The following is a 23793-nucleotide window of genomic DNA, read 5'->3' as shown; positions in this document are numbered from 1 at the left end:
TTTGTTAATCGACTTTTTTCCTGGTGGTTTAAAAAACAGAATGAAGGATCTCTCTCTCAGGTAATTACTATACCGGTTTACCATAATTGGCCAACGGCCGCTCTTGGAATGTATGCAGTTTACTTTGTGCAACACACTGAATGCACCTGCCTAAGTAACACGTGATTTTGAATCTACTCGTAAAGAAAGAAATAGAGAAACAGTTATCGGTACGCTCTCGAAGAGTAAACAAGGAAAGGCGATTGTTAAAGTAAAATCTTTTAACACTTAATTTAATTATATTACCATCAGCATGAATTGTATTTGTTGAATATTAAGTGAACGGTATTTGAAAGTTAAAGAAGCGGAAAACGACAGTTTGGAATTTTTATAACTACTACGGTAAGACCATAAGAATTGTAGACATTTTTTTTTGGCGAAATTCTTTACCGTTAGATTGTTGAGAATTCGAGTTACTCACTCAATAGTAAATGCTAATTTCAAGTTACAATGTTTTTTTTAACTTTCTCTGCATAGTATCTAAACCAGCCTTAAAAAAAATGGGTAACCCGGTTTGTTTAAAATTGATAATGCTTTTTAGATTCAAAATTCCTTTACGTATATTATTTTAAGTTTTTTGCCTTGATCGAGATAAAAACAAAAAATATTTAATTCTTTTTAATCACCGTTATAAAATTATATTTTTATTGGGGTTATTTCAGGGTTGTTGTCGTATCTTGTTATTTAATTGTTTTTGTTTTCACTCTATTATCATTATTATTATGATTCATTTTAATTTAGATTTTGCATGCATTAAGATTTCTAATTCTTATTAACAAATTCCTGGTTTGATTATATTGAAAAATGTTTTAATTTCTGCGTAATTATCTTACGATTTTTATTTTTACAATCATGAAAAACTTTCCACTTGTCCTACATTCAAATTCAATTTTAGAGAAATGTATGACATAATATTGATAACCCAATAAAATTAAACAATGTTTAAATGAGAGATTAGATTAATTCCTAAGAGCATGTATATAGGAATATTTTTAGTTTATATGCAGGTATTTTAAATATAGATGTTTGAGTTTTTTTTTGTAGCCGAGAGCTAGGTGATGTTAATGCCGACTCTTTAAACTGTATATTTTTAACTTGTTGTCATGGAATACCTGTGACGATGTAGGTGATTTCACAAAACATGACGCAACTAAAACAAACCTTCAGCCATTGTATTCTAACTAAATGATGGCACCAGCATCAATGTTGCAATATTATAGCAATTAGCGAGAATCATTCTCCCTAAGATATAAAAAAACAATGACAAAACATTGTATTATGCTCTCTACAGTTATGGTACGAATTACTTATTTGTATACCAAGGTTATTGACAAATCATAGACAAATATAGTGGTTGTACCCATGAACGTTCTGAGGCCGGGACTCTTCAATGTATACCATTATAGCGTACAATTTTAAAAGGATGAATCCTTAACACCTTAGGAGATTCTCTTTAAACCAGAAAACCTTAAAGTACCCAAAATTGGCGCTTAAATAACGCAAACCGCTTATCAACCTTGTTTTTGTACTGAAATGCAGAAGGTAACATAAATATTTCTTAATAAAGTGTAACACCACATTGGATTCCATTGGTGAATTGGAAGTGTGAAAAAGGAAAAGTTCCCTAGAGAATGGAAAACTGACATTATTTATTTTGTATTCAAAAAGGAGGATAAACTGATTTGCTAAAACTAGAGAAAACGTTGCCTGTGGTTATGTTTATGAAGATAATCCATAGACGGCTAACTCCAGTGGCAGAAACGATCATCAACCTAGCAAAAATTAGAACCTAAATTGTTCTAGAGATCAGAATCACCATACATCGATTGGGAAAATGTTGGAAGAGTTCTAAATACCACTAAAGATACAAAAACTGATAAGAGGTGCAGTGGAAGAAATCAAGGGTCAATGTAATATAAGCAACCTTCTGTTAGAGGAGTTAGAAATTAAATGCGCCCTGAAGCAAGGTGGACGTCCTACACCGCTGTTGTTTAATGTCGTCCTGGAAAAGGCCATACGACGAATTGCACTGCACCTTGTACGATGTACAATCGTTAACTTGAAGAAGCAGAGCAGCATTAGAACAATAAAACGATTGTGGAAAACACCTGGGTGTGTAAAGAAGTAAATGGAATAGCAAATATGTAGCAGGATGTTTATTAAACATGCGGCAAAAATGCAAAGATATTCTTTGGACTATTCTAAGAATCGAACTTCGAAGATACAGCATGAACAAAAATTTCAACAGCAACAACATTTTATTACTAATAATTACAAATATAAGCTTCCTAATCTACAATAACCGTAGAAAATGACTACCTCCAGCTAAGATGTAAGAATCCAATCTTCTCCTCATTGAATCCCGAACCATTTCAAAAACACCACGATCGTTTGTTATTGAGTCAGCAATTATACGATTTCGCAAGTCTTGCTCCTTTTCCACTGGAGTAGTGTAAACTAAAGATTTAAGATGGGCTCATAGAAAAAAATCCAGGGAGTTTAAGTCCAGGGATCGGGCAGGCCATAAGTGCACGATCAATCCAGCGATCTCCATATGTTACTGTTAAAAACTCACGAGCAACCCTACTAAAATGCGCTGGTGCACCATCGTGCATAAACCACATTGAATTTCTTATTTCTAATGGTACATCCTTGAGAAACTGATGTAACGTTTGTTCCAAAAAGTTACAATACATTTCGCCGGTAAGTCTTCTTGGTAGAAATACTGCTCCAACTAGCCCACTTACCCACAATTCCAACCCAAACGTTCAACGAGAACTGATGTTGAAATCGTTCTTCACTTAGCTCATGTGGATTTTCTTCAGCCCACACATGTTTATTGTGTAAATTCCTTATGTTGAGGTATTTGAACAAATTTGCCCAATAGCCATTGACAGAACGCTAAACGTGGAAGAAAATCAGCAGGTAGCAATTCTTGAACGCAAAAGCTTCACAGTATTTGCAATTATTCGAGTAGAAATGCCTGGTTATTCCTCTATTATGTTCAACACATTCTCTTCCAGTTCTACCGTTCTAACTGTCATTGGCCTTCCTGATCCTCCACTTCGTTTCAATGAGTCTATTTCATGAAGACATTGATGAATACTTTGGAAGATTTTTCTATCAGGTATATTACGGTGAGGAAATCGGTCAATGTACAATCGTCTGGTTTTAAATGAATTACCATCAGCAAGCCCATAAATAAAATGCATGTCAGTCATCTCAGCGTTGTATAGCGATTCATGACACAGCACTTTACTAACAATAGTTAATAAAGTAATAATAAAAAATAACCACACGTCACTCATTCTCGATAAATTTGGCAGATACTAAATCATCAATTGAGAGATGTGTTCAATTAAAATAACAAAATATTAATAATAAATAAACTGTATTTCTTTTCAATAGACTTAGTAATCGGAATGTTAGATTACCTCAACAGGGACCAGTAAATATCCAGATTGGAGGTAACAACCTTGGAATGGTGAATGAGTTTAAATATCTACTTAGGCTCCAAGAGTTTGAAAGAAAGATCTTACCAAGGACATATGGACCAAAATATGATACGAACCTAGGAAAATGAAAACAATTAATGAACTACGAGATAAGAGAACTGCAGGAAGAACCAGAACTATCAACGTGGATTTCAGCCTGTAGGCTGAAGTGGTTTTGACACATGTGCAGAATGCCGACAGAGAGAGGGGGATGGAGGGTACTCACTTAAACACAGAGGACCGTCGACAAAAAAGAAGGCCAAGGGGCTGGATGGATGGACAATATTAGGGAGGACTAGAGGGCCCTGCAGGTGCAAAACTGGAGTAATGTAACCACAAATCGGGACAAATGGAGGCGTGTTGTAAAACAGGCCAAGGCCTGTTTGTAACAATTGTAACAATGGGCTGTAGTGCAATAATTTGTGTATAGACGTCAGAATACCGTTGAAAACAGCCAAACCACCAATGTTTGATTTAACATCTGGTGACAGAATTTTTTTTATTTCAAATCCGGCCCACATCATAAATAGAATACATGTTTTACAAGTGGCTCTTCGACCCTACTTAGAGTTCTCGACTATGTTGATTCTTTACCCCGTTTTTTGAGAAGAAAGATGATTTTCATTAAATAAGTAAATGTTTTACATTTGTCTTCAGTTACTTATCCTGTGTCCGTTTTTAGTGGGGATATATCTTCATATTAATTTTAAATCTTTCTTATTGTTTTGAAATAAGGTTTTGATATTTTTGAATACGGTCCTATGTAATTGTTGGTTTGGTTGAGGTTAGCGTGAATATTGCCATTGTCTCCCAGCATCTTTTCTTTCTTTTATCGTATCCATGATGTGCTTTTGTCACAGAATATCCAGAAGGGACACTGCAGGTATCCCGCCAAAACTCTGTCTGTGCGGCGACGCAACGCCATGTTGTTGTTATTGGTGTTACCTTTGGTTCCCTCAACGATCTGGCAACGTCGCTCGCTTCGCTTCTCTCGAAAGAAGCCTAACCGTTGGGTTCCCTTCTTAAAGATGAAGAAATGAAATCGAGGTTAAAAAATACGCTTGCTTCAACATCAAAGGAACCGACATCAGTGTCCTTTCTGTGTGCTTTGGTAATGTATAATTCTTTAGGTTGATAGAACTTGGTTTATATGTCAGAGATGTTGTAGCTGCTTTCGACATATTATACGTTGATACTCTGTTTACTCTGCTACTGTTTGCAGTCTTCAATTAGATAGTATTTTATATGTATAGTATTTTGAATATAACAAAAGAACGTCTTAACCGATTTGGGTCAACAATATCTCATTCAATAGCTTGATCCTTGGCCAATACTAAAGTTGAAATGTCCAATGTTACGAATTCCGTTAAAACGCCAAAATATTCCGAAAAAAAATCAATGACCTTTTTTAAATAGTCACAATTCGTAAACAATGTACTCGATTTAAGTACGAAGGCTTTCACGGCCGGTGTGAATTAAACTAAAATTAGAACTAAAACTAGAACTAACACTAGAAACTTTTGGGTTTTGCCGTGCGTCTTTTAATAAAAGGTTTGACGTTTCGGATGCCATGTTGCAATCTTCTTCGTGATTCGTGACTCACTTCGAACCAGTTTCTGAAGTCTGGGAAGTCAAATCCGGGAATATTTTAGGAGTTGCTCGTAGCAGCATTAAAGTTCTAATGGATATCTTTACTGGGCACTGCCTATTAAAAACACACCTCAACTTATTGAGCCTAACCGAAGACATTGAATGCCAACTATGTGCGGAGGACGAGGAGACGGTTGAACATGTTTTATGCCACTGCCCTGCTGTTAATTGTATCAGGTTCTCGATTTTTGGATCGCAATTTGTCTCCCCAAAGGATCTGAATGACTTTTCACCAACCAAGGCATTAATGTTCATTAAGAGCATTGGACTGTACGGTGTAATTTGATAATATTATCTAACGATGTACAATAGATCTTTGAGATTGCAAGGTTGATTGGTCCACCTACCCGATATACAGGATTTCCCAAAACTCCAGGGACGTAGCTATACGCTCATAGATGGAATTTTGAACCATCAGAAGCATATCCTTAGTGATATTGTTGGTTCTTCAAGTATGCGATTTTCCAAATCATTTATTGATGCTGGTTTTGTTGCATACACTCTACTTTTCAGAAAACCACAAAAGAAAAAATCGAGTGGTGTTAGATCAGGAGATCGTGGTGGCCACTCAATTTCACCTCTACTACCAATCCAACGATTTGGAAACATACGGCTTAAAAAGTCTTGGACTGCGCGACTAAAATGTGAAGGACCACCATCTTATTGGAACCACTTATTGTCAATACCATTAGGGCATACGGCTCGTACACTTGGAACCACTTGATTTTCTAACAGTTGCAGATATCTGTCTCCGTCCAAATTTCCATGAATAAAAAATGGACCAATTACATTCTCTCTCATAATACCAGCCCATACATTAATTTTCTGCGATCTCTGAGTATGACATATTTCAATACCATCGCCAATTCTGTACATATCATCGGAGAATCATCGTACTTGGACAGATTAGGAACGATGATCTCCATCAAGTTGATTTTGCTAAATGTTGTTGAAAGTTTTTTTTTATCAGGAAGCGATTTGCGCAATATTAAGGCCTCATTTTCTATAACTTTATTTGCGAACTTTTCGTCCTTCAGACTTAAGACTTTATTTTTTTTCGGAATTTAAAAGCAAGAAGGTGCTTTGAGCATTAAAAATTTAAAGCGATCTTCAGGCATGTCATTGCAATTGTTCACCAAAAGGTTGAGATGAGTTGATATAAAAACGTGTAGTACAAGAACTATCATAACTAGTTTAAAACTATTACTACATGTTATATGTATCAATTATTATTGATGCTTAAACTTATTATATCTTATATTTTAGAGGCAAATGATTAAAAAAGAAATAAAATCAAATTAGAACTAGAAATATTTTATTTTTAACACATTATCTATTTTATTTTGAATTTCTTTGACTCAAATAACATTAAAATATAATTAAAATTTTTCAACATTTCAATTTGAATCACATATACAGCGATTGGACTTTAGGTTAGGTTTTTCCAAAACACCAAAATTGTGTAACAATATATTCATGAGATTGTAAAATTCAGACTGTTATCATGTTTGTTTCGATTAAAATTATGCTTTAAATTAAATTATAATTAAATCAAAAGTTTTCATAGTTAGGTATTTGAAATGTGTTAATTAAATTTTTTATATAATAAATCCAAAATAATTTTTTAATATGACAACATGAATGATTTTATACGTCATCCTTCTTTGATTTACAATGTCATATAGTAATAATGGGTTCTTTGAAAAGTGGGGTATTCTTATACGTTTTTGATCATGATACAACAAAGAAATTTGATTTAAATTTGTAGTTTAAAAATGCGGTATTTGTATTAAAATAATAATAATATAGAGATCAATCACTTTCCATAGATACCCGGTAATTTTTAAATTTTAATAATGATTTTTATCAACAATTTATCTACATTTTTTTCGGTAAGTAACAATATAATTTGTTTGTGTCTCAAAAAAGTTATTTCCCAAACTTTATCGTTAACACATCCATAAATAATTTATTTCTAAATTCTTTCTTGCGCAGATACAATCCTTATCATCGGTTTATTATTACTTTTTTTTCTTGATTATTCGCGGCTTATGTCGATATATATGCGAACTGAAACCGGTATTTGTGTATCGTAGGTTTGAACGACCAGGGCAAAACTCAGTCGACGTATAAACTCTCCACTCAATTCCAAAACCACGAAACTCGTTTCTCAGAAAAATTTTATATCTAAGGGAGGTATTGCAAAAAGGAGATTTACTTTCAAGATGCCTGTAGTTACAAATTTAGAACAATTAATTGAAGAATTAAGGATAGTTTTTGATAGTGACCAAGTGGACATCGATTACGTTAAAGAATTAATGACTTCGTATAAATCTAACAAAGAAGACTGGGCTAAATATGCTATGTTTGATCGATTCAGGTAAGTTACTTTTTTTAACTCATTTTAATTGAGAGTAAATAATTATAATTTGAATTATCATCAAGGTATTGTGCAACACGCGTTCCTGATAGAGATAAGAAAAATCTTTATTACAAAATGCAATTTCGTCCAATGAGCAATAAAATACGATGTTTATTCTAAATATAATTGGTGTCCATGGTAACAATGTTTAATGATCAATGTTTATAACAAAAATCTTATCGTTTTCGGCATAGCTTTTACTAAACCTAACTAAAACTTTTATCGGTCGCTGATAAAAATTACAATGTCAATTTTGTGGAGTCGACACCAATATAACTTTTTAACCTTTTTTAAGATTTTTTTTATGATAAAAATATTATGTTGACCTCCAAGCAATAATTTGCGTGTACAATAAAAGTAAGAAATCCCCGACAAGTTGTAATAAGCGAATTCTAAGAAATTTACAATTATATCTGATTATATTTTTTTCTTTAAGTAATTTTTAGTTGATAATAAAACTGAATCATTACATTAAAAATTAAATAAAACTGCCAAAATAAAAATGATAATGATAAGATATTCATATCTGCGTCATTCATTAAACAAATAAGAATTTTTTTTAATTATTTAAAAATAAAACGCTTAAGGAGAATTTAAGCACTGAAAATGGTACTTTATCGTCAAAAGAACAATTTGAAATTTCAAATCTCATTATTATATCGATGCCATATAAAATTGCGTGAAAGATCACCCACCTCAATTTAATAAAATTATATAATATCCTCGATTTTATTAGACTCTAACGCACGTTTTTATTATCAAGATCAAAAATTTTCCAAGCAAAATAGTAATTCTACGTCACTATCTAACCTGAAATGGAAGCTTAATCTTAATTTAAAGCGAAACCGAATTTTTGAAATCTCCTTTACTTCCTAGCCATTCTCTTTGTGATTTATTTTATCCAACAACAATATTGTTCTAATTTTCTTTGCTAAATGTTGAATGAGTAAGTGACAATGACGCATACTTGTGGATGACGATTTTATCAAAGATTTCACTCATATCATCACAAAAACAAACAGCATCTTCTTAAACGAACTATCAGATTCCAACGTATTCAATAACTTGGATTGTTTAAGCTGTGAAGATAACAACACTGCTTTCATCTTCGGCAAGTTGAGGCCTATCACTACGTCATAGAGATCATTCGTCTAAATGAAGTGTTTTCTTATTACCAATTCGTCTAGTTCATTGTCACACTCTTAATTACGTGCTTTGAACAGCAGCTGCAACATGGACGGTGGTTACAAGATAATTTTTGCTGAATGGTACTGAAGCAGAAGAATTATTCAGATATTATTCCCGAAGGTTAAAAACGTTCACTCGTCAAGGCGGAGACCCTTTTAGTTTCATTCTTTTTTATTTTTTGTTTGGCTATACCAGAAGGCTTTGGCGTTGACTTTCTCTATTTATAACACTGGGATTTTGTTATCAGCCTTTGATAACACTTTCACACATTCAACATTAAGTCCATATGGTCCTTGTATATACAATAAATCAAGAACCTTGTGTATTATGAAATGGTTTGGTTGCTTTGGTCTTCAAGGAAGTAGATTGTAGCGTCTCGGCCACTAGTGACCTTGGCTACTATCTTTTTGACAGTATAAATTGTAGTGCATCGGCCAACATTTCTTTAACGAAGTAGATCCTAGCATTTCAACTACTATATCTTCAAAGGAGTAGATTTTAACCTTAATCCTTGGCTGCTACTTCTTAAAGAGAATGACTACTGAACTACTGAAAGAGAAGGAACGACTACAATGCATTGCAGAAAGCAAACGTCATCTGCCTGATATTATTTTTAGAACATAAATTCACTTGTTCACTGTTAACGTCTAAATTTTACTATTTCGTAATCATTTTTTTTATGTTAACAAGCCCCACCCTCTATATCGAGGTTACAAAATTATATTTATACAATCCTAGGGAGATAGGTCGCATGCACCGACATGCTGCATTCCAGACAATTACTTGGCCTCAATTGTATCACCTCGGCTTCGGTGTCTTCCATCGTTGTTAATAATAAATCATGAGTTTCCTATACAAATAAATACTTAAGCACAATGCTTGATGTATTGTCGACGCAATAAGAATTGTATGAGTGTAGCACCCCGGTTTCTCGTGTTAATCTCTTCCTCGTTGGTAACAACACCTCTTGATGTATTGTATATCAAGGTTATAAATTTTTTTATCGAGTAGCGTAAAGAAATAGATGTCATCAGTGACATGTGAAACCAAAGATTAATGAAGGCCTCAATTGTAGCGCTTTAGCTTCGGTGACTTCCTTGCTCTTAATACCACATCATGATCTTACCATGCAAATAAATATTGTCTATCAAGCCTGTAATCGCCACAATTACTTGACATATTGTTGATGCAATAAGCGTTGACTGAGTATATCGCCTCGGTTCTAATTCCTTTCTCGTTGATCATATCAGTGTTGGCCTCGGTCTTAATCTATTCCTCGTTGATAACAATACTTTGTAATTTATTGTATATCGAGGTTAATAGTTTTTTTTTCTAAAAACAGACGTTGTATTCGTTTATAAATGAGATGCTGCAAACAATTATTGTGTATCGAGTCGCTGAAAGTCACCAGAAAGGACACTGAGTTGAGTTCCTGAATACAATTTCGTCTCGCTGTCACTTAACCTTATAATATATTTTTAGTGCATACTACAATCCATTTCTCTCAGTGCATGGTCGTTTTTGGCAAAGACACTGCAACAGAGCGAATTACTTAATCTATGCCTCAGCTTCGACATCTCCTCGATGTAAATAATGCATTGTGAAGTTCCTATGCAGATAAATATTATAATATATTAACATATTTATTGGACATCTTCTTGATGTAATAAGTCTTGAAAAACAACTATTCTCTTTGGTTAACCAAAGAGAATAATACGCCGTTATTTACCTAAGTAAATAAATGTTGTATTAAGACAACTTGTTAATGTCTCCTAGATGTAATAAACGTCGAAAGCATTAATTGTAGCGGATCAGCCCCAAGCGACCTTGGCATCTTCTTCATTATTAATATATTGTAAGCCTGCTATGTAGATAAATATTGTATATAAAGCGTGTAATCAACACCGTTACTTGATGTGCTCTTTAACGGTGTAAATTGTAGCGAAACTACCAATATTTTTTAACGACGTAGGTCCTAGCGCTTCAGGCGCCAGCGGCTAAGCTACGATCTTTCCAACCTACTCATTTTCAGTTTAATTTCACTTTAATTTAACCATATGTTCTATTCTGGGCCAATATGAGTTACAAACAATATCTTGAAAGATCTCTAAACAGTACCCATCCTCAGCTTGTAACATTACGACGTAGATAGATTACAAAAATGAAATAATTATCATAATTCTTAGAATGGTCAACGTCGGGATATCTTTTCATTAAATTGAAATTATTCATAATATTTACAAATTTATTATTTAACAGAATCATGTGACCTAATACATTCTCAACGCTCTACATGTCACATGTTTTGCAATTTTAGAAAATAAGCAAAGTATTATTTTCTTAATTCCGATTTATAAATAAACCATGTTTACCCAAAGCAAGGATGCTAAATTAAAAACTATAAATATGAACGTAAACCATAATATAATTAAAATATTTCAATACAGTACACATCATCAGCTTGTAACATTACGACGTAGATAAATCACAAAAATCAAATAATTATCATAATTCTTAGAATGCTCAACGTCGGGATATTTTATTTATACCCCCGATTATTTATTAAATTTAAATTATTTGAAATAACATCCTCTCATAATATTTACAAATTTATTATTAAACAGGATCATGTGACTTAATACATTCACAACACTATTAAATGTCACATATTTTGAAACCAATTTTAGAAAATAAGCAAAGTATTATTTTCTTAATTCCGATTTATAAATAAACCATGTTTACCCAAAGCAAGGATACTAAATTAAAAACTATAAATATGAACGTCAACCATAATGTTATTAGAATATTTCAACACTTTAAGTTCAAATTAAACATGTAGATTAACTTGTTATTTATTAGCTGACGTCTGATTTGATATTATGCACGCCTCTTAAAAAAATTATTTTATCCGAGTTTTGTCTTGCATAATTACACACGCAACTAATCCAATTTAAAAGAACAAATAACAATAACAAATTCCATTCATCGTGTTATTGTAGTCGGTTTATTTATTTCCGTTTCAAGTTTATTTTCGCTGTGATTGCAAACGATATTAAATTCTTTCTTATCGCGTAAGACGAAACAATAAAAAGTATTGTTTTACTTGATACTCTTCATTAACATTTCTTTTTTTAGAATAATGATTATTGTGATTGAATTTGCATTACTTTTTAGGTATACAAGAAATTTAGTGGATTCGGGTAATGGTAAATACAATTTAATGCTTCTTTGTTGGGGTGATGGACATGGTTCAGCAATTCATGATCATGCCAATTCTCATTGTTTTATGAAAATGTTACAAGGAAAACTAAAGGAGGTTCGTTATGAATGGCCTGATGGTGAGGATAGCGAAGAAATGGTTGAGATTGGATCGAAAATTTTAGATTTAAATGAAGTTTGTTATATAAATGGTGTGTAAATTTGATCTAAATAACAAAGAATATATTTATTAATTTATTTTTTTAGATAAAATTGGTCTGCATCGAGTTGTAAACGCATCTGATAATTGTCAAGGTGCCGTAAGTTTACACCTTTATTGTCCACCATATGAAAAATGTTTGGTATTCAATGAGAAGACCGGGCAAAGATCATCAGCTCAAGTAACATTTTGGTCAAAGTACGGATCGAGAACGTGAAATGAACAACTTTAATTTGTTGATGTTATTAAGAAAACGGTCTTTAATGTTGATAACAACTAATTTGGATAAATATTTTAGTATTTTTTTTATAAAATGTTAATAATGATAAGTGTCAAACTATAATTTATTAAGAAAATATTAGATAAATATGGACTGTATAAATTGTGAATTTTTCCGAAAGAAAGGAAAAAATGTCTCAAAAAACACCTCAAACTTCTTTTTTGTATTTTGATTACTATATTTTTATTATAAAATGAATAAAACTTTAACAAAACGAACACTTTAGCCTAAAAATATATTTTACCACGGAAATGATTATGAATATTTTTTATTATTTCCATTGAATTTTCATTCCAATCCCCATAAAAAATAAACATATTGAATCGTGTGGAACTTTCAAAACCATACATTTTTAATCTTATTAAATATCACTATTATACAATTAAATTCAGTTAGTACACAGAAACAAACAAAAATATAGAGAGTATACAAATTCATCATAAAAAATAACCTTACGTTACGTGTACTTTGCAGACGATGGTTCATACAAAAGTGATTGACAGTGTCCAGGTAGGCATTCAGTTCGCACATCAACATTTTCAAATTGGCTCGGAATTGTAGGTCAGAACTTGAGATCCTTAATCGCCTGCGGAAGATCAGGCAGCTTCATATCTTTTATTTGCTGAGGGATATTCATATTTTTCACAGCAGAAACAGCTCGCGCCGGAGCAGCAATAATCCCCGCCTAAAAAAATATTATTCAACAAAAAAATCTTAAACACCAATTTTTATAATCACCTCTTGTTTTTCTAATTTATTTTGATCTTCTATCCGCGTTAAGATCTCGGTCATATTAGTTTCTAAAACCATCCCACCCATGACCAGCTCATTTAGGATATAATGGACTTTATCGACGTGAAAAATAAGATCTAATTCGCAGACGTTCTCAAAACATTTATCGAGTGTTTCTACGAAAACTTGTATAAGATCTAAAATGCCCAACTCGCTTTCAGACGAGTCTACGCAAAATACGAAGTAAAGTGTTGCGTAGTGTCTATATATTAGTTTATAATCGCTACCTCCAATTAAACTGAAATAAAGAAATATAATATTTAATGATTTATAAAATTTATAGAAAACTTTCGCAACTTTTAATTCTTTAGCGAAGTTTGTACACCAGATCAAGTTTTTGACACGTTCTTATTGCAGGACATCCTGTAAGAATAATGGGACAGTGAGGATTATTTCAAGATCTCAGCAAATCACTCAGCGTAGCTTCCTATGTGTATTAGAGAAGGGAAATCTATCAGAAATAGATGAAAGAGTGCAGGTCGATAATAATGGAAGTTTTTTACGCTAAAGAATTGAAGAAAATAAGAGAATTACAACAATCTTGAGATCTCTCTAGAGTTGAAAGGGATGATGACATTTGGAGTTGAATGTTGAAAAGACGAATATTATGAAATTCCCTAAGGGCGGGAAACGGAATAGGGAGAAGTAGGTATGGAAGGGGAGAGAGGTGGAGGAGGTAAGAGAATGTACGTACCTGGGTTTTACCTTTCGAGCGGATAATGAGGTGAGGGCTATTGGTGACGCGGATATTAGGCAGAGAGTTAGAAAGGCAAGTAGATTATTGGGGTAGTTATGGAGCTGGAGGGAACGAATATTTGGAAAAGATTTGTGCAAGTGGAACACAAGATGTTGGAGGAGATCCAGGAGAGATATATGAGGTGGATCTTGGGGTTCAGCAGGAAGACTCCGGGATATATGGTGAGACAGGAATTGAAGCTGGAGACGATGAGGTTGGAAGGCAAAAGGGCGTTAAAGTACAAGGAAGAGCTGGAGCAGAGGAGCGACATTAAGATTTTGGAAGAGTATTGGAGGGAGGTTAAGACCTCCCTCCTCAATTCCTCATTGGACGAATATTTTATCAGAGTAAGATACTCAACAGAGAATATTCAAAGAAGGAAGGAAGTTTCAAAACTGTGGAAGGAGTTGGATAGTAGATAAAGAGATGTGAAAAAGCAGGAACAACGCACTCAGGTGGAAGACGGGAGATACAATAATAAGTATAATGTCACAACGGAGGATATTCCGGGATATTTGATGAAAGAGGACAGACGGAAGGAAAAAGGTATAATTGCGGGAACGAAGAGAGGGCGAATAAATATTGGTTGGGGATGAAGAGAAGAAGTGTAGATCATTGGGACACAATTAATCATATACTGAGATGTGACGAGTTGAGGAAGGGAGTTATGGAGTGGGAACGCGTACTGGAAAGAGATACATTATGTATTGTAGCTATTGTATTTTAATTGTATACAAAAAGTAACAATGAAAGATATTACAGTAAAGATAATCCGAGTATCCGTATAATCCGAGCTGTATCTTTAAAAATGTGGTTTCCGTTTAAATCGAGTTGAATACCTTATGATTTCGTATAATCCGAGTTTTGCGAGTTTTAACGTGTTGTTGTAACTAGCAAAAAACGTGTTCGAAATAACTTCTCATCCGATACAGTTCTAGATGAAATTGTCACTGTGTGCCACATATTTGTGTATAGTGCATGGCAAATATGTAAATCGAGAGTAATTTTTGCTAAGTGTATTTTATGTGCAATAAAAAATACGCATAGAAAAAGAAAACTCACAAATTTATGTAAGTGACAAATTAAAGGCGTAAAATAAATTAGATGAAGCGTACTGCACAGCAAAAGTTGCTGAAGAGTATGATATTGGAAAGGTTACAGTGGGCGATTAAAGAAGAAATTAAAAAAAAAAATGAGGAAAGGTGTTCAAATAAAGATTCGCACTTTAGCAAACGTAAGTCCATGAAAAACAGTAGCCATGAAAAAGTGTCGAAAGCTTTGTTTTTATGGTTTATGCAACAAAGAAAAATAGAAGCTCCTGTTTCAAGACCCCAGCTTCAAAGAAAAGCTATTGCTTTTTATAGAGAATTAGCTACTCCAGAAGAAGAAACGTAGTAGTAGGAGGTACACAAATTAAGAATTTGCGGCGAAAAGCTTTTCGAGGAAATTAAAAAAATTATGGAAGATGAAAATCTAACACATTACCAACTTTATAACTGTGATGAAACATTTAAATTTCAAAATGTTACCTAATTCATCTTTAGCTCACAAAGAAGAAGCAGCAACTCCAGGATTCAAAAGAAGTAAAGAGCGTGTAATTATTTTGGCTTGTAGCAATGCTACTGGGCGTCATAAACTAAGACTAATATACTACTTAGTTCATAAGAAAGTCTGTTAAATCAAGAGCATTCAAAAATGTAGCTATGATACTCCTGTTTATTACAAGAGTCAAAGAAGTGCAACACATGTTTATTTCATGATTGCTTATGAGGAATTCTTATTAATTATTGATAATGCTCCATTGCATTGCAAAGATGACGATTTTCAAAGTGGATATTTTAAGTAAAATTCCTTCCTCCTAATATAACATTTCTTATACAGCCTGTGTATCAGGGCGTATTAGAGACATTAAAAAGAAAATACTGTTAGAATCTATTATAGAAAGTATAGACGAAGGAAGAACAGTCGTTGAAGGCTATCTTTCACATTAATTCCCCAATTAATGTGAAAGATGTAATTTACATATAAAGTAGCTACCGCCTGGAATGACATTTGGTCTTTCACAATAGAGAAATCATGGAAAAAACATAAAAATACTGCATTTCAAATAAAGCTTTACATGAAGTAATGGTTAGTTCACCAGGATGCGAAAATGTTACTGTTAGTGAAATTTATTACTGTGTGATGTACCCTATTTTGTCAAGAATAATAGTAGTAATGTTTATTTTAGATGATGTAGCAGAATGGATTCTTGGATTGGAACTAAATTCTTGGTGAAGTTAGTAAACCAGCAGAGTCACTTATTGAAGATGATGGTGAAGAACCCATAGAAGAAGAAAGTACTCTTGAAACTCATATTGCGCACGGGAGCGTTTTCAAATTATTAAATGATGCTTTAATTCATATTAAACCAACTAGCGACTTTACTGTATATAGAACAACCTTGAAGTTTTCAGCTTGTTAAGCAAGGGTTGACAAGATGGGGCTGAGGGAAAAGTGGATTGAAAAAGAATTTTTGCAGTTCTGACATTTCTTGCTTTTATCTCTTGCATAAATTTTAGTCATTGTGTAAAATAAACTTCATGGGTTGCCAAAAAATAGTGCGCATGTATTAATAGTAAGATCAGTGACAATGAAACATTGTATGAAACAAGCACTGCAGAAAGTGATGAAAGGAAGGATAATTCAGAATTCCAATGCCAATAGTTAACTCAGCAAGTCCACATAATGAACATCATATGCAACAATGTATGTCAAAGTTTTAACCAATTAGGTACAGATCATTAAAGAGATCTGCTTTTTCCTTTATTTGAAATATTTCAATAAATTTATGAGTAGGATTTTATCCTTAAAAAGGTTAAGCCTTTTTTGAACTTTGCCAAACTTCTAATTATAAAATCACTGTTATGTTTCATTAAACACCTAGAAAATAGAATTTCTGTGTCAATTCTTAAAGACTCTATTTTCCTTATCTATTACATCTAAATCAAAGAACATTAAAATAAATTTTGTGTTACAAAGATTTTAGATTTGTAAACATCCTCATATTTCAGCAGATATCATCTATAACACAATCATCAATATAATATCGTTTAATAACGTTGATTTTAACACAAATAAAAAGTTTAGTCAAAATTTATTTGCAAATTAATAAGAAATTGATAAAAGAAATCAGTTATTGTTTGCTAAGTTAGAAAAAATACACACCTTCCCCCTTCTAAAAAATTGCACACATTATCATCCCTTTTAGATACTAGTTGAAAAGTCTCTTTAATTATCTGCTGTTGCATGTCTTCGCTCTAAAATAACAGAAAAAAAGAATAATTTGCAACTTGTCATAAACATAACCTAAAATCTTACAAAGTACTGATAAAACTTGGATAATCTGGGTTTCCCATGGTTATTGAACACTAATATAGCCTTGATCATTTTGAAATTTGAGTTCTTTATTTGAATGGAAGTTTTCTTAATGCATTTCAACTGAAAAGTTTAGGAAAACACGGTAACGTCAAATTGACAGCAACATTTCTGTCATTTAAGTAGTTTTCGATATTATCAACAGATGGAAATGTAACATAAAAAATTTAATTTAATGTTAAATAATATTAAATCTCACGTTAAGATTTAAAGAATTCCTTTTTAATTGTATTTAATTTTAATTATGATTAATTAAAAATTATAAAAACTATAATAAATTATTTTTTAATTGGTGTAAGTTGAGTTGTCTACACGAAAGGCATCCCCACCACGCGGTTTAAGATAAAAATCAAAAGCTATCTCTAAAATGGCGACGACACAACACAAGCCAACGTGATACTGCGACAGTGTGCGGTACATACGCGATAATTGCGTGTCGAAAAATGTGTTACTTATAATAAAAGTTGCGCGTTTCGATGTTAGTGTTCCTTTAATAAAATGACTCGGACAATTTGTGTGAGCTTTTCGAGGTCCCGACGTATATTTCTCTTTCTGGTAGCTTCTGTGTTGTCAACTATAGCAGGTAAGAAAACATTATGGTTTTTTGACTCAGCTTTAAACCCCAAAAAAAGTCTTAACAACACCGGATTTTATTTTATTTATTTGTCGTTCAAGAAAAATTTAAAACATAACAAGTTGACGTTCGAAAAAAGAGAAGATCGCGTTTGTTTTTGAATTTGTCTTGAGTCGCTTTTTTTACAATTTTTTGTTTATGTTTACAAATTTATTTTTAAACTGCGTAGTAAACGGTTTATGATCGAGAAGTATAATTTAGCAATAAAATATTAATCGTTATAATTAATACGTTAGTGGTATCAATTTTTCGCTAATTATAATGCAGGGTGTATCAAAAATAGTTTATTAATTGTAAATTCGATGTAGAATGTGATTTATTAACGTAAATTGTAATTTTCAGTCATTGTTGGATTAGAAAATAACATTTTTAAAGATAACGCGAAAGTGTATTGAAAATTGTTGGTAAATTTGCGATTTTTTGCATTACTTTTGAAATGCTCTGTATAACCAATCAATATATTATTATTACTTAATTCTTATCAAATTCTAAGATAATATTGCAAACAACTATTAATGTAAATTAAGAAAGTATGTGTCAAAATATCGTTACTTAAACCAAAAAATAACTTTAACTAATGTTATTACACAATTCGTTTCTTACTTACTAATAGGTATTGTTAAAGTATTAATTATGTTGTCAATTTTTTTATTACTTTTTTATGAGACTCGATTTTTCTAATAACTTACAAGAAAATGCGTCAACTCAATTTTTTTCCAATAAACATAAAAATGTTTATGGTTTGGGTATGTAATAACTCCTTCATATAGTTATTACGATGTTCTTTTGAGTGATTGTATTCGAAAGTGAGTTTTAACAAATATTTTCTCCAAATTAAATGATATATGCATATCATATATCATTCTAATATGTCTCGAGGTAGAAATTGGCCGTTTTTGAAGCGTTGCTAATAGCAACCTTAACTTAATGTACATTAACTTTGCTCATAAGTGGAGTTAAACCGTTATTATGTCTACACGGATCTTCTTCCTAATCACATTTATCTATAAATCCATCGTGTTATATAATATTGCTTTACCGATCTAAATCTAAATAACATTTTGAAAGTGATCGTTAAGTTATAGTATAGGATATCCTAGATAATCGGATATCTTAAAAATAGTATGAGATACGAACTTAGTTATATAAGATACTTGTAATGTTAGCGAATGAACAAGCACAGCCTTGTTATCATTTATAAACATCGAATTTTAACGGTACTTGAAAATTATAGAATTTTAGCTATATATAGATGCTTTTTATTAATAATGACATCATTGGTATGTTCTGATAAAGAGTGAATAATTTAATACATTAAACATGTTTTTCTTCACTCATTCTTAAAATATCTGTTATTAAACTAATGCTTTTTACATTTCAACAGTAGATGCCAAGCTGACTTAATTGACTATCAGTCATTAGCAGATACTCCTTCGTGAAACTCTTCCTCTGTCGAAGAAACAATTGTCACAAATGTCTGGAATCACGGTATTTCTGTTGATAAAAACAGTACAGAAACACATAGAGACATGAAATATGGCATACATTTTCCGCAAACAGTCATCATGGCTGGAAAATTGGACGTTCTGCAAGGACGCTGAGTCCTGTTGCAATATCCAGGGGCGTCCGTAGAACTCTGTAGACTGCCTCCAAGGAAGTGCTTTTTTCATCAGAATCTCGTCAAGGTACTTCTGGGAGTCTTGACTCCCTAATCCACAAAATTCAGCGGTGTCTTCCCGGTCGAAATCACTCCGGTCCAAACCATGACCTAAGCGCATGATCCTTTCGCGAAACGTAGCGACCACGCTCATTTCCTTCCTAAACTGTTCGCGCGAGAATTTTTCGTTTTGGCGGTTGAATATTTGCCCAATCATGGATAACATCTCGTCGGTGAAGAGGATGTCTTTGAGCTCCGCCGGTGAAAAGCGTTTCATAAGTTCGCGACATCTCTGTAGACGAGTGGCTTTCACCTGTTCCGATCAATACAAATTTGTAACACCGATTTATATAAAACAATACATCATGCTTTTTTAAATATTGATTTTTATTCAATTATTCTTTCGACACAATCCTAATATATAGATGAACCTGAGTTAAACATTGCTAATTCATCTGTTCCATCAAAGTGTGAATTTTTTTCCATGTTGGTGCTACGAAGCCCCAAATGATGTTTGAAGATCTTGTAAACAGATCACGACTGATATTCAGCTCTAACCCTTTTTCTGAGATTCCTCTTGGAATTCTGGCGGACCTTGTCACGGACATGCTTGATCATGAGTCACGACAGTCTTTGGTCTTCCACATCTGGGACGATTCTTGATAATAATAACAATAATAAATTCCTTTATTGACCAATAACAAGATAACAAAATTGCAAAAACTAAAAAGAATGTAATAAACTAATACAAAAATATTAAAATAAAATATATATCTGTTATCGTTTGCTTTACTTGACCAAACAAAACAAACAAAAAGAAAGAAACAAAACAATCATATAATGTAAGTAAATCTAACATAAAGCAGTGCAAGACATGGCACATACTCTCTAAATGCATTCGGCTTTTTTCGTTTCATATGATCAGGGCAAGAATGATACAGGGATACAGCGTTGTTCCACAAAGGATCTTTTATAAAAAGACGTATTGTGAGCAGGTATGGATATGATGTGTACCAGTTCTGAATGTAATTTTTCTAAAGAGATGCGGTAGAGAAGACAGAAATATCAGTCTATTAACTAAACATAGAAAATGATATTTGAGCCTGTGTCTCATATTGAGCCAATTAACTTTGATAAGGGCGTGCGAACCTCGTTCAAATTTACGAAACCAAAAATAAATCTCAAGCAAGTATTTTGAACGCGCTGGATGCGGCTTATATCATTCTACGTCAGACATGGGCCATACACGGTTGCTCCATGGACAAAATTAGAAAGCACTAAACCGTTTCTTTGCAGTAAAATCCAATATGTGACAATGTTGCTAAATGCATCTAGGAACACAATAGGATTTTTTAATATATTCCGTTACATGATTTATGAAACGCAACCATGACTCGATTACTAGTTCAAGATTCTTTACTTTTGGAAAAACTTCTATTTTTCGTTATTTAAAAGTACATTTACATCCCTTGGATTAGAATGGAATTACATTCTATTAGAATAATCAAGTAGCGATTTGAGATCCTCATATATACACGAGCTGGTCGAAGTAAGAGCATGTTTTGGAAAAGAAATATACAGCTGAGTGTCATCAGCATACTTGTGAATATTTAAGTGTTTAAGACATGAAGATGTTTGGGAAGTGTAATTTCACAAAAAAATTGACCCTTGTGGCACACCAGCATTAATAAGTAAATAGGTAGAGCATTCATCATCTACTTTAACAACCTGAATAAGAGACTCGAAATCAATCTGATCGTCGAACCAGACACTCCAACGTAATGCAATTTTGCTATGAGCTTCTGATGATTTACCTTATCTAATGCTTTACTATAAAGCAACACTATCACAATACTATATAAGCTTTTATCTCTAGCATTTATTATGTTATCGGTTACATTCAACAGTGCAGTGTCACAACTATGATTAGTACGAAAAGCAGACTGTATAGAAGGTAGTGTGCCATTGTCATTTATATATTTACGTAACTGCGTTTCGATACAATGATGTTACCGGTGTCCCGATAACGAAGGATTGTATATTTCTTGCCTCTACGAGATACTCCGATAATTTTTCTGATCTCTTTCTGAGTCACCCTAGCCTGGCTCATCCTGAAAATCCCAGCAGGGTCTACGTCGGCCACCATTACCTGAAAATGCACAAAGCAATTCTTTGAGTTATATTTATACAACAAAAACGGACTTTTTGATACCCAGAAGTTGTCGATTCTTGAAAGTGTTGTGTATTCTTGAATATAGTATTGTTTGTTCTGTTTTGTTCAAGATAACTGAATCGATGTAGTGCTTCACTTCATTCTGGAAAGAATTTATTATACAACGAATGATTCGACGAAGTATCGATCGTAGCTATCTGGGAAGTTATCTTATATTGGATTGATGTTTCGTCATATACGAATGACAATTATTAAGACTTTTGACAAGGGAATTATTACGTTGTGAATCTCCGGCGGATGAATACTGATGACAAAGTTACTATCTTTAGTTTAATAAAGAACGATTTGTGATGTGCATTAAAAATACTATTTTCTGCAATACAAAGATTTAGCTGGGCACGTACACCCAATTACTCAAACATTTTAAAGCGGTAATCAACCGCATAGTAACTCAACGAGCTTCTTCCATTTAAGCATCATCAATAATAATTGATTTTAAAAATGTAACATTTAAGGCAAACAGAATCAAGGAACGACATTTGTCATTATTCAACTTAAGCCAGTTGGCATTAATCCATTAGTTTTGACATATTCTACCTAGTTTCCAAAAAAAGTGGAACATTTAATTTATAAATTAAACATTTATACATATGCTAAAGAGGTGCCATAAAGGCAGAACTCCAATCTCTAATTAAAAGGGTCTACAATCAGGCTTTGAGTCAATCAGCATTATGAAAGCAAAAAAGTGTGCAACAAACATGCTGGACGCAAAATTAGCGTTCTCTTGTCCTTTCTGGAACAGATGGTTTCTTGAACTTTATGCAATAATATACTTAATGATTTTCGTTGCAATATTTGGCCTTAATTTTTGGTAATTGCTTTACACACATTTTGTTTCATTCAATTGATTGATTTATAACTTGTTTTTCAAAATTATAATAAACTACTTTCTATATATCTCATTTGGCCTCATAAAACCGTGTTCAGTAGAAATTGTATAATCATATGAGAAACACGATTCTTTCCTGGAATAATAATCATGAGTAATTTCAACGCTACCGTTACAAAAATAGTTATTTAAATACTGATTTAGTGTCAATTTAACCTTGTTTATGGCGTCATTGTAGAAATGATTTTTGAGTAATCATGATAATAAGGTACAACTTGGAATCTCATTAGCACTATTCAGGAGTACCAAGAACTTTGCGATGTCCTACGGTGGTCAACTTGCACACATATAGTCGCTTTTAACCTAATAAATTAGTACCGCACATTCAGAAACCGTGTACCAAGCGTTAGACCGTGCAGTTTAATTGCCAAAAGTTGCAAATGAGGTTAAAGCCGTGGCGTTCCGATTTCCAACTCTATTGAAGGTTTAACTGTATCGCTTTCGGCGTGTTTGCGATCTCAAAGTTCACACATTCAGGGTCAAATACGTGGTTCGAAAACTTTCCTCAATCTTCTCGTAACTAAGTTCCATTTCGTCTATTGTCATCGGCTGGTAAATGTAACTACTCGACATTAAATTTGCTTCTGGAATCGTTAAAAGTTTTTGATCTCTTTGAACTCGTAAAGGTTGTTGGTAATTGAATGTTTTTTCCGTGGCAAAAGCGTGCTGCCTTTACGGGACCCTCTTTCACGCTGCGTGAGATCAATTTATCTAGCCTTGCAAAGCTGTCCGGGTGCTGTATGTAAACAAACTGCCGTTAATCGATTCAGTGAGTAAAAGGAACTGACGCGAATAGCTTTTCTAATTGGATGACGTTTAAATATTTTATTCCGCCCGGATTAATATAAAAAACAATTTGTTTAAAAGCAACCGAAAAGTTGTACATGGACTATTAGAGGTTTTAATTAATACTTTCGCCCGAGTTACGCGTTACCAAAGAGTAG

At 32.9% G+C, this 23793-nt stretch overlaps 3 protein-coding genes across 8 annotated transcripts in view; 2 read left to right on the top strand and 1 right to left on the bottom strand.

The window, feature by feature from the left end:
* Positions 1-116: 116 nt before the first annotated feature.
* LOC111426632 (cysteine dioxygenase type 1) lies at positions 117-12747 on the top strand. Its single transcript, XM_023061283.2, has 4 exons — positions 117-381; positions 7280-7563; positions 11968-12203; positions 12259-12747. The coding sequence occupies exons 2-4, from the start codon at positions 7409-7411 to the stop codon at positions 12426-12428; spliced, it is 561 nt and encodes a 186-aa protein (XP_022917051.1). The 5' UTR covers positions 117-381; positions 7280-7408; the 3' UTR covers positions 12429-12747.
* Positions 12646-17563, bottom strand: LOC111426553 (AP-3 complex subunit sigma-2 or). Its single transcript, XM_023061172.2, has 4 exons — positions 17380-17563; positions 17227-17318; positions 13230-13521; positions 12646-13176 (listed from the first exon to the last, which is right to left on the bottom strand). Exons 1-4 carry the CDS (start codon positions 17446-17448, stop codon positions 13054-13056), a joined length of 576 nt encoding a protein of 191 aa, XP_022916940.1. The 5' UTR covers positions 17449-17563; the 3' UTR covers positions 12646-13053.
* Positions 17564-17839: 276 nt separating this feature from the next.
* The window catches only part of LOC111426711 (neogenin protein frazzled), a 97188-nt gene continuing 91234 nt past the window's right edge, over positions 17840-23793 (top strand). For all 6 annotated transcript variants that reach the window (XM_023061762.2, XM_071198039.1, XM_023061672.2 and 3 more), the window contains exon 1: positions 17840-18019. In XM_023061762.2, the coding sequence (XP_022917530.2) occupies positions 17935-18019 (85 nt within the window). In that variant the 5' untranslated portion in view covers positions 17840-17934. The remainder of the gene's footprint in view (positions 18020-23793) is intronic.

This window comes from Onthophagus taurus, chromosome 7 (genome assembly GCF_036711975.1).
Source record: "Onthophagus taurus isolate NC chromosome 7, IU_Otau_3.0, whole genome shotgun sequence".
Classification (NCBI taxonomy): domain Eukaryota; kingdom Metazoa; phylum Arthropoda; class Insecta; order Coleoptera; family Scarabaeidae; genus Onthophagus; species Onthophagus taurus.
Note: the sequence above shows the minus strand (reverse complement) of the source record. Positions and strands in the feature narration are given on the sequence as shown.

Bases quoted from the DNA above. Each gene is read 5' to 3' on its own strand.
- LOC111426632 (XM_023061283.2), top strand. From the start codon at position 7,409: ATGCCTGTAGTTACAAATTTAGAACAATTAATTGAAGAATTAAGGATA. The intron at 7,564-11,967 runs GTAAGTTACTTT...ATTACTTTTTAG, and splicing joins GCTATGTTTGATCGATTCAG to GTATACAAGAAATTTAGTGG. The intron at 12,204-12,258 runs GTGTGTAAATTT...TTATTTTTTTAG, and splicing joins TGAAGTTTGTTATATAAATG to ATAAAATTGGTCTGCATCGA.
- LOC111426553 (XM_023061172.2), bottom strand. From the start codon at position 17,448: ATGATCAAGGCTATATTAGTGTTCAATAACCATGGGAAACCCAGATTA. The intron at 17,319-17,379 runs GTAAGATTTTAG...CTGTTATTTTAG, and splicing joins CCAAGTTTTATCAGTACTTT to AGCGAAGACATGCAACAGCA. The intron at 13,177-13,229 runs GTGATTATAAAA...ATATTTTTTTAG, and splicing joins ATAAATTAGAAAAACAAGAG to GCGGGGATTATTGCTGCTCC.